We start from the raw sequence: 12035 nt of genomic DNA on the forward strand, positions 1-12035 counted from the left end.
TGCCGTGGAACAGAATAAAGAAAAAAGAATGAAAAGAAATGAAGACAGCCTAAGAGACCTCTGGGACAACATTAAACACACCAACGTTCACATTATAGGGGTCCCAGAAGGAGGAGAGAGAGAGAAAATATTTGAAGAGATTATAGTCAAAAACTTCCTTAACATGGGAAAGGAAACAGCCACCCAAGTCCAGGAAGCACAGAGAGTCCCAGGCAGGATAAACCCAAACAGAAACACGAGACACACAGTAATCAAACTGACAAAAATTAAAGACAAAGAAAAAATATTAAAAGCAACAAGGGAAAAAGGACAAGTAACATACAAGGAAACTCCCATAATGTTAACAGCTGATTTCTCAGCAGAAACTCTACAAGCCAGAAGGCAGTGGCACGATATATTTAAAGTGATGAAAGGGAAGAACCTACAACCAAGATTACTCTACCAGGCAAGGATGTCATTCAGATTTGACAGAGAAATCAAAAGCTTTACAGATAAGCAAAAGCTAAGAGAATTCAGCACCATCAAACCAGCTCTACAACAAATGCTAAACGAAGTTCTATAAGTGGGAAACACAAGAGAAGAAAAGGACCTACAAAAAGCAAACCCAAAACAATTAAGAAAATAGTAATAGGAACATACATATCGATAATTACCTTAAATGTGAATGGATGAACTACTCCAACTAAAACATACAGGCTTGCTGAATGGATGCAAAAACAAGACCCATATATATGCTGTCTACAAGAGACCCACTTCAGACCTAGGCACACATACAGACTGAAAGTGAAGGGATGGAGAAAGATATTCCATGCAAATGGAAATCAAAAGAAAGCTGGAGTAGCAATACTCATATCAAATGAAATAGACTTTAAAATAAAGAATGTTACAAGAGACAAGGAAGGGGTTTCCCTGGTGGTGCAGTGGTTAAGAATCCGCCTGCCAAAGCAGGGGACACAGGTTCGAGCCCTGGTCTGGGAAGATCCCACAAGCCACGGAGCAACTAAGCCCGTGCGCCACAACTACTGAGCCTGCACTCTAGAGCCCGTGAGCCACAACTACTGAGCCTGTGCACCACAACTACTGAAGCCCGCATACCCAGAATCTGTGCTCCGCAACAAGAGAAGCCACTGCACTGAGAAGCCCGTGCACCGCAACGAAGAGTAGCCCCTGCTTGCCACAACTAGAGAAAGCCCGCGCACTACAATGAAGACCCAATGCAGCCAAAAATAAAATAAATAAATTAAAAAAAAAAAGACAAGGAAGGACACTACGTAAAGATCAAGGGATCAATCCTACAAGATATAACAATTATAAATATATATGTACCCAACATAGGAGCACCTCAATACATAAGGCAAATGCCAACAGCTATAAAAGAGGAAATCAACAGTAACACAATAATAGTGGGGGAACTTAACAGCTCACTTACACCAATGGACAGATCATCCAGACAGAAAATTAGTAAGGAAACACAAGCTTTAAATGACACAATAGACCAGAGAGATTTAACTGATATTTATAGGACATTCCATCCAAAAGCAGCAGAATACACTTTCTTCTCAAGTGCACATGGAATATTCTCCAGTATTGATCACATTCTGGGCCACAAATCAAGCCTCGGTAAATTTAAGGAAATTGAAATCACATCAAGCATCTTTTCTGACCACAACGCTATGAGATTAGAAATCAATTACAGGGGAAAAAAAACGTAAAAAACAAACACATGGAGGCTAAACAATACGTTACTAACTAACCACGAGATCACTGAAGAAATCAAAGAGGAAATCAAAAAATACCTAGAGAGAAATGACAATGAAAACACGATGATCCAAAACCTATGGGATGCAGCAAAAGCAGTTCTAACAGGGAAGTTTATAGCAATACAATCCTACCTCAAGAAACAAGAAAAATCTCAAATAAACAATCTAACCTTACACCTAAAGGAACTAGAGGAAGAAGAACAAACAAAACCCAAAGTTAGTAGAAGGTAAGAAATCATAAAGATCAGAGGAGAAATAAATGAAATAGAAACAAAGAAAACAATAGCAAAGATCAATAAAACTAAAAGCTGGTTCTTTGAGGAGATAAACAAAATTGATAAAGCTTTTGCCAGACTCATCAAGAAAAAGAGGGAGAGGACCCAACTCAATAAAATTAGAAATGAAAAAGGAGAAGTTACAACAGACACCGCAGAAATACAAAGCATCATAAGAGACTACTACAAGCAACACTCTGCCAATAAAATGGACAACCTGGAAGAAACGGACAAATTCTTAGAAAGGTATAACTTTCCAAGACTGAACCGGGAAGAAGTAGAACATACGAACAGACCAATCACACGTAATTACGTTGAAACTGTGATTAAAAATCTCCCAAAAAACAAAAGTCCAGGACCAGATGGCTTCACAGGTGAATTCTATCAAACATTTAGAGAAGAGCTAACACACATCCTTCTCAAGCTCTTCCAAAAAGTTGCAGAGGAAGGAACACTCCCAAACTCATTCTATGAGGCCACCATCACCCTGATACCAAAAGCAGACAAAGATACCACAAAAAATAGAAAATTACAGACCAATATCACTGATGAATATAGATGCAAAAATCCTCAACAAAATACTAGCAAACAGAATCCAACAACACATTAAAAGGATCATACACCATGATCAAGTGGGATTTATCCCAGGGATTCAAGGATTCTTCAATACACACAAAGCAATCAATGTGATACACCATATTAACAAATTGAGAAATAAAAAACATATGATAATCTCAATAGATGCAGGAAAAGCTTTTGACAAAATTCAACACCCATTTATGATAAAAACTCTCCAGAAAGTGGGCATCGAGGGAACCTACCTCAACATAATAAAGGCCATATACAACAAACCCACAGCAAACATCATTCTCAATGGTGAAAAACTGAAAGCAATTACTCTAAGATTAGGAACAAGACAAGGATGTCCACTCTCGCCACTATTATTCAACATAGTTTTGGAAGTCCTAGCCATGGCATTCAGAGAAGAAAAAGAAATAAAAGGAATACAAATTGGAAAAGAAGAAGTAATACTGTCACTGTTTGCAGATGACACGATATATACTAAAGATGCCACCAGAAAACTACTAGAGCTAATCAATGAATTTCGTAAAGTTGCAGGATACAAAATGAATGCACAGAAATCTCTTGCATTCCTCTACACTAACAACAAAAGATCAGAAAGAGAAATTAAGGAAACAATCTCCTTCACCATTGCAAGAAAAAGAATAAAGTACCTAGGAATAAACCTACCTAAGGAAGAAAAATACCTGTACTCAGGAAACTATAAGACACTGATGAAAGAAATCAGAGATGACAGAAACAGATGGAGAGATATACCATGTTCTTGGATTGGAAGAATCAATATTGTGAAGATGACTACACTACCCAAAGCAATCTGCAATTCAATGCAATCCCTATTAAATTACCAATGGCATTTTTTACAGAACTAGAACAAAAGATCTTAAAATTTGTATGGAGATACAAAAGACCGCAAATAGTCAAAGCAATCTTGAGAGAAAAAAACGGAGCTGGAGGAATCAGACTCCTTGACTTCAGACTACACTACAAAGCTATAGTAATCAAGATACCATGGTACTGGCACAAAAACATAAATATAGATCAATGGAACAGGATAGAAAGCCCAGAGATAAACCCACACACCTCTGGTCAACTAATCTATGACAAAGGAGGCAAGGATACAAAATGGAGAAAAGACAGTCTCTTCAATAAGTGATGCTGGGAAAACTGGACAGCTACATGTAAAAGAATGAAATCAGAACACTCCCTAACACCATACACAAAAATAAACTCAAAGTAGATTAAAGACCTAAATGTAAGACCGGACACTACAAAACTCTTAGAGGAAAACATAGGAAGATCACTCTTTGACATAAATCACAGCAAGATCTCTTTTGACCCACCTCCCAGAGTAATGGAAATAAAACCAAAAATAAACAAATGGGACCTAATGAAACTTAAAATCTTTTGCACAGCAAAGGAAACTATAAACAAGACGAAAAGATAACCCTCAGAATGGGAGAAAATATTTGCAAACGAATCAAGGGACAAAGGATTAATCTCCAAAATATAACAGCACATGCAGCTCAATATTACAAAAACAAACAACCCAATCTAAAAATGGGCAGAAGAGCTAAACAGACATTTCTCCAAAGAAGACATACAGATGGCCAAGAAGCACAGGACAAGCTGCTCAACACCACTAATTATTAGAGAAATGCAAATCAAAACTACAATGAGGTATCACCTCACACTGGTTAGAATGGGCATCATCAGAAAATCTACAAACAATACATGCTGGAGAGGGTGTGGAGGAAAGGGAACCCTCTTACACTGTTGGTGGGAATGTAAATTGATACAGCCACTACGGAGAGCAGTATGGAGGTTCCTTAAAAACCTAAAAAATAGAATTACCATATGACCCAGCAATTCCACTACTGGGCATATACCCAGAGAAAACCATAATTCAAAAAGACACATGCACCCCAATGTTCACTGCAGCACTATTTACAATAGCCAGGTCATGGAAGCAACCTAAATGCCCATCGACAGACGAATGGATAAAGAAGATGTGGTACATATATACAATGGAATATTACTCAGCTATAAAAAGGAACGAAATTGGTTCCATTGTAGAGATGTGGTTGGACCTAGAGAGTGTCATACAGAGTGAAGTAAGTCAGAAAGAGAAAAACAAATATCGTATATTAACACATATTAACACATATATGTGGAATCAAGAAAAACGGTACAGATGAACCAGATTGCAAGGCAGAAATAGAGGCACAGATGTAGAGAACAAATGTATGGACACCAAGGGGGCGAAAGCGGGGTGGTGCTGGTGGTGTGATGAATTGGGAGATTGGGATTGACATTTACACTAATATGTATAAAATAGATAACTAATAAGAATCTGCTGTATTAAAAAATAAAATAAAATTCAAAAATAAATAAATCAAATTACTTAGGCTAAAAAAAAAAAAGAAGAATATGGTCCATTTTATTAACTCAAAGAACAGTAACCTTCAATAGGAAAAGAACTACCCCATGCGACAACAAACTTGTTCAAAAGGGCTTCAAGTGCACAATCATCAGTGTAAAACCCTCACATCTTACTCTTGAAACCTGTCCTGTTTTCACTTCTTTCTGCTAAGAGGCCGTGCTGTGGAATTTGAACAAGAAACACTGTACTGTGAAGAAAGCCAAGGGCATCTGGAGAAGAGTAGTGGGGCTGTGAAAAGCACTGGCTTTGGAGTCAGTGAGACCTGGGTTCTTATTTCAATGCTGCAATTCTAAGCTGTGTGACTCTGGGTAAGTTACTCAATGCTTCTGAGTTTCAGTTTCCTCAAATGAAAATTGAGAAAATAGTATCTTTCTCACAGTGTTTTTGTAAGGGTTAAATGAGGCCTTTTATGGAAAACACTTGGCACAGGGTCTGTAAGTAATCAACACTGTAAGTAACTGATGATGGTTATTATTATTCCTACATTCCTATAGCACCTGTAAGGTGCTGTATTTTGATCTTCTTTCCCTATAACTGTAAGGCTCTAGGATAGAACTGAGCGAGTAGTATCTTTCAAGACTTGGTGCATTGGAGAAAATAATCAAGGCTGTCTAGTTCCCAAACCAAGAATTTTATTTGACCCATCCATAGAGCTGCTCTTCATTGTAGCTTTCTCTTCCAGGCAAAAGGTACCATCCTTGAAGGATCCTTGGGTTTCAGAAGTATTTCAGACCCCGGTCTGGCCTGTCTCACAAGAACCTCACCTGTTCTTTTTACCTTAAAATGACACTAGCTCGCATGCTCTGCCCTCCTGTGACAGTGAGTGAGAGGGAGAAATGAGGAAAGGGAAGAAGCGGTGGGCACATCTACCCTCCAGGCATGCTGCTTGCTAGGAGGCAGGGGTCTGGGCCCAAGGAAGGAAGCCTTGAGGGCACTGTGGCTTCCCTGTGTCTTTAAATAAGCTGGTTCTACATGTCATGTCTCTTGGCCCATCATAATCGGCTATGAAACTTCCTTCTGATCAAAGATCTCCACCCTTTCCAAACACAGTTAAACCAGCATTAGAGCCCCAATCCCAAAACAATGAGCTCTACAAGAATGACACGTATAAAAATGAGTCTCTGTCTAAGGTTCGGGCAAATCTCGGTCAAAGGTAAACAGATTTATTTATTGCAGAACACTGGAGAACCTTGAACTTGCCAGTATACACTGTGGGTCTTCCAGAAGGGGGTATAATACGCAGTATTTTATAAACTTATCTGCTCACTGAATTCTCACAGGTCTACTGACACTTTATGGGAATGGGACAAGACATACCAGTCCACACTCATCAAAAGACTGTCCCATTCAGACAGAGAAATTCTCCTGCTGGTTTAGATGTCAGTCAGGTCCATACACCAAGTTCATAGTGCCATAAATGCCTACAAAGCAAGTTTAAGGTCCTGTGTTCAGATGGTACAAAGATGGGCAAGGCACAGCTCCAGCTTCAAGGAGAACAGATTTTACTTGATCCTGACCTTTGTATTTTAAGCTTTGATTTGGAAGGCAAGGGACAGCAAGAAAAAGAGAGCAAAAAACATCGATGGCTTCATCAAGATACAGTAAATGTCCATACAGTAAATACCAGGAGTTTCTTAGTCTGAAAGTGACACAACAGTTGTAGGATACTGAAGGTACAAATTTTGAAAACTAAATTTCCAGCAAACTGTAATAGCCCACCCAAAGACTACTTCAAGAATGTTCTGAAATTCCATACAAAAAACCCCTCCCTTATCAGAGTAATAAATAAGAATATCTTCCAAAAATATCCAATTTCATCACCTTACATAAAGAAGATGTAGTTTTAGTAACGGTTTTCTATCTTTTCAAAAAATATTTATTTTATTTTTATCTATTTGGCTGCACTGGGTCTTAGTTGCTGTGTGTGGGATCTAGTTCCTTGAGTAGGGATCAAACCCAGGCCCCCCTGCATTGGGAGCGTGGAGTCTTAAATGCTGGACCACCAGAGATGTCCCTAGTAACAGTTTTCAAATGAAAATGAAAGGACGATTTCGAGAGGAAGTTGTGTCTAACTCTTGCCCTTCGGAAAAGAAGGGAGTTTAGGGAACCGAAGTGATGGGTACAGAGGTCATTTCAAGCTTCCCTTTGGAAGGGCTGAGCTTCTCTTCAGTGTTCTTATTTGTCTCCAGCTGCAGCTGGTGAGCTGGGAGCTTAGCGGCCTCAGAGAATGTTACCCAAAGTAAAGTCAGCCACTAAGTCTTCTGTTGTCACAGGGCTGTCGTGATGCACAGAGGACAGCATGAGTACAATGCAAATGACCTTCCTGCTGGGATGATCTAGCATCTCCAAGGAGGTAATGACTGGAAAGGTCACAGCCCTAACTGTGGCGGTATTGTTCTCACTACAGAGGGGGGCCTTCTGAACAAAGGGCAGAGAGAATGCAAGGCTGGGTGTTAATGGCACTTGTGTGTGAGGCTCCTTGGCCACGTCATGTCACTTGTAAGGCTTTCATCACTCCTGCCCTTCAGCGCGCCTCTGCTTCAGGGGTCCCCCCTAAAGAAGTATCTTTCACCCACACCAGGGGAGAAGGAGAAAGGATGACCTGCAGCTCTTCAAAGAAACTGCTTTGTTCCTATATCGCTCAAGTGTCTGCTAAGAATCATTATCTTCCGCCAACCAAAGTTCCTACTGAATCAGAATGCAATCGCTGGACCTTCATGTATCTCTACTAAGAATGTAGTATTGTAATCAGGAGCCATTCTCCAACAGAGGCATTTGATTCCCCTGACTCGACAGTGTGCAAATGTGATCAACAGGCCCCTTGCAAAATGCTCTGAGACAAAAGACCAGGAAGAGAGAGACTTTTTATCTCATAGCTGCAACTCTCTTAAGCAGGGTTTCGACTGGTACAAGTAGCATCCTTTTATCATTCTACTATAAGGCAGAACAAACCATGGATTTCTAAGCTCTCTTCCTTTTCCATCACTACTGCTTCCGACAGTCTGCTTCCTGATAGGTAAACTGAGGCAGGAAAAGAAAAAAAATAAATTCAAATTGTTCTTTTGGAAGACAGCAGTTTTGGTAAAAGCTGGGTGACATGAGGTTAAAAGTGACCGACACAAAGCCTGGACGTCATCCGTCAGTGCAGCTGTTCACCCCTTTCCTCTCTCGTGCCAAGAAATTGTAACTGTCCTGTGATGCTCCCTACAGATGCCACAAGGATGCTGAGGTCTGACCTATTACCAGGGTTAGATCAAGGAGGACTGTAACAACACAGAACAACAACACAACACAAAACAACAAAGCATGCTTTCCCCAATGGCGGTAAAGAAGAGACAGTCCTGAGGATAAAGCCAGTGCATCTGCTCTTCTACAGATCCTCTGTGTCATGAGAAGTCAGTGTCACCTCAACCCTCTTCCCTTCTCAAGTGGGAAAGGGGCCTGTCTGGGAGCTGCCCACCTAACCACAGTCAGCTGTCCCCCTCACCACTTCTGTCTTGGGTCAGATGTTCCCACCATCTTTAGACCTCTCGGCAATCAAAATCAGATGGCCCTCTGGGATTGACTGGAGTCACGTCTAACAAAGCTGTGCTATACAGTACGTCCTACAGGGCTGTGCCAATCCACCTGCTAGCCTGCTCGACCCTCTCTTTCGGGGTCCAGTTACTCTTGCCATCCACTACGAGGCTGGGGGGCTTCCCTGACAATCATCTTCTGGAATTTTCAAGAGGTTATGAATTGCAGGACTGCTAAGCCCGGTAACCCCTCTCAGTAGTTCACACTGTCTTCTTCAAAGAGCCTAAGTTCCCTGAAGGCAAGAATCAGGTGGCAACAGAGGATGAGTTCTATTCACATTGACTAATGAAATAAATGAATGGACGAAGAGTGAGTGAGGAAAGCCCCAAAGATTTCTTGGAATTTTGTAACTTTTCAGGCACTTCTAATTTTTACTACATTGTTTATCTCCCGCTGAAAGGTGCCTTGCCTAACCCAATAATATCAGGCCTTTTCACGACAAAAGGCGAGATCCTAAAGCAGTATTAAATCAGCAGATCCAAGAAGACAAGTGCACTCTGTTAAAGTTCAGACTTACAGACGTCTCTGCATTCTGCCACACGTGAGAGATCCGGTAGCCCACCAGCTCCCCATCCTGCCGCTTAATCGGAGGCTTGATCCATTTGACATCCACCTTGTTGCTAGACTCATTCAGAAACATAGTGACATTCAGAGGTGCTACTGACGGGGCTACAAAAGAGAAAGGAGAGAAGGATGAGGAAGTACGAAGAAAGGCACATAGAGAGTCATTCTCTTCTTGGTTTTTGTACGTTTGTTTTTTTAATTTTCTACAGAAAGCACTCAAATGAGGCTGAGATTAATAGTGGACTTTCATACATTTCTATGAAGATTTATTAAGCTATTATATGTAAGCACTTAGCACAGTGTCTAGTTCATTGTAGGCACTCAGAAAATGTTAGTTCTTCTCATTTTCCAACGCTTCCTTCGTGATAAAATCTCTTCAATGTCACATTAAAAAAAAAAAAGTGGACTTTCACCTTCTTTTCAATCGAGGACCATTAAGATATCATGAGTTTAGAAAAGTAAGCTTTGTGTCTAAGATTCCAAACAAAATGATCCCTGCATTTCCTCAAGATGTTTAGTGGCAGGCTGGTAGGCAAGGCAGTCCGAGCAAGAAATAGGAAATGCAGAAATAGTTTTGTCTTGTTGCATATAATCTTTGCTCCTTTTAGGCTCTGTGAGCTCTGAAATATATTTTTGGGTTACTTTAGTGTGTTTGACAAGACAGCTTGATATTTCTATCAAACAAATGACTTTCATATTGCAACAATCTTTGTAAGAACCACTCAAATAAAATTCTCTTAAAAAGGCCACACACAGGGCTTCCCTGGTGGCACAGTGGTTGAGAGTCCGCCTGCCGATGCAGGGGACACAGGTTCGTGCACTGGTCCGGGAAGATCCCACATGCCGCGGAGCGGCTGGGCCCGTGAGCCATGGCCGCTGAGCCTGTGGGTCCGGAGCCTGCGCTCCACAGTGGGAGAGGCCACAACAGTGAGAGGCCCGCATACCGCAAGGGAAAGGAGCAAAAAAAAAAGGCCACACACACTCACACAAGCGCTATGGACCTAGAGATGATCATACTAAGTGAAGTCAGACAGATAAAGACTAATATCATATGATATCACTTATATGTGGAATCTTAAAAAATGATACAAATGAACTTATTTATAAAACAGAAACAGACTCACAGACAGAAAACAAACATGGTTATCAAAGGGGAAAGGAGTGGGGAGGGATAAGTTAGGAGTTTGGGATTAACAGACACAAACTACTATATACAATATAGATAAACAACAAGGACCTACTGTATAGCACAGGGAACTATATTCAATATCTTGTAATAAACTATAATGGAAAAGAATCTGAAGAAGAATATATAACTGAATCACTTTGCTGTACACCTGAAACTAACACAACATTGTAAATCAACTCTACTTCAATGAAAGTTTTTTTAAAAAGTAAGCCCTGGGCTTCCCTGGTGGCGCAGTGGTTGAGAGTCTGCCTGCCAATGCAGGGGATGTGGGTTGAGCCCTGGTCCGGGAAGATCCCACATGCTGTGGAGCAACTGGGCCCATGAGCCACAACTACTGAGCCTGCGCGTCCGGAGCCTGTGCTCCGCAACAAGAGAGGCTGTGATAGTGAGAGGCCCGCGCACCGCGATGAAGAGTGGCTCCTGCTCGCTACATCTAGAGAAAGCCCTTGCACAGAAATGAAGACCCAACACAGCCAAAAATAAATAAAATTAAAAAAAAAAAAAAGTAAGCCCTTTCCAAACTAAAACAACAAAGAAGTGGAAGACAGGGAAGGAGGTAGGTAGAGCTCACGGACTCCTCTTGGGGAAGCAAAACACACACAACTCCAAGAGGCTTCTCCAGTAGACACCTGTGCAGCTATAGGCCAAGAAGGCCAGCTGGGGATCAGCTCTGTGTCATTTGAGCTGTACAAGGCAGAGAACACTGCTGATCTCAGAAGGAAGCCACGTTTTAAAGACCAGAGCCAGGTTACTAATGATCTGAACAGAGCTAATTAGTGAATAAATTTAAATATGTATGTGTATGTGTGCGTGCGTGCGTGTGTGTGCGTGTGTGCGTGTGTGTAAGACACCTCATGAATGAAGATCAGAGGGTCAAATACTATTTGCTGGGTTAGGTGACGAACTAGAATTTAGCGCTGGTTTTCACTCTCTGGTTTATAGTAAATTCTACACAAGCCACATAAGCACTTTATGTCAAAATGTCTACATACAAGGATAATAAACGTTAACGCGCTTTTTAGGAAAAGTATGTATGTGGGTACAGTATGTGTACAAAATAATTTGGGAAACAAGTCAAGATCACAACTACATTCTTTTTTGGGGCGGGAAGAACGTGACTGTAGCTATTAAAACCGAAAAACATATGCCTCCTGACCAATATTTTCTTTCCACGAATTTAATCTAGAAAAATTCTGCTGTAGGTAGTGTTATATTCATTGAAGCGTAACAGTGACAGAAAGGAATAAATGTAATGTTCAGTCAATAATTACGATATAATAAATTCTGATAATTTTCCAATGGATTACTCACTACCCCACACTGAAAAGAATTTGAGAGACCATGTAAATTGATATGAAAGAATATCTAATGGTGGGGGGAGTGAATAAAACTGCAAAAAGGTACGTATCAATGATCCATTTTAGAAATTAAAAAATAAGTATTTTACATATAGGAAGAGTAAATATGCAATAATATACACCAAACTGTTGTTGTATTTTTATTTACGGGAGATTAAATTGTATATTTCTGATATATCTGAAAGGGAAACAAAAGGGCACTATAACCTCTTTGTCTCTGCTGATTCCAGGAGCAGTAATAATGAAGTTAGAGCAAATTTCAGCTTAGGAAATATATAGCTAAAGCTGTAC

General features: G+C 40.5%; 1 protein-coding gene across 1 annotated transcript in view; it reads right to left on the reverse strand.

Moving 5' to 3' along the window:
- The window catches only part of MERTK (MER proto-oncogene, tyrosine kinase), a gene marked incomplete at its 5' end in the record, with an annotated part of 110165 nt that overhangs the window by 37055 nt on the left and 61075 nt on the right, over positions 1-12035 (reverse strand). The window contains one exon of the mRNA XM_082852133.1: positions 9151-9302. Coding sequence (XP_082708259.1) covers positions 9151-9302 — 152 coding nt within the window. The remainder of the gene's footprint in view (positions 1-9150; positions 9303-12035) is intronic.

The sequence above is a fragment of the Leucopleurus acutus genome (assembly GCF_964270905.1).
Source record: "Leucopleurus acutus genome assembly, chromosome: 12".
NCBI lineage: Eukaryota > Metazoa > Chordata > Mammalia > Artiodactyla > Delphinidae > Leucopleurus > Leucopleurus acutus.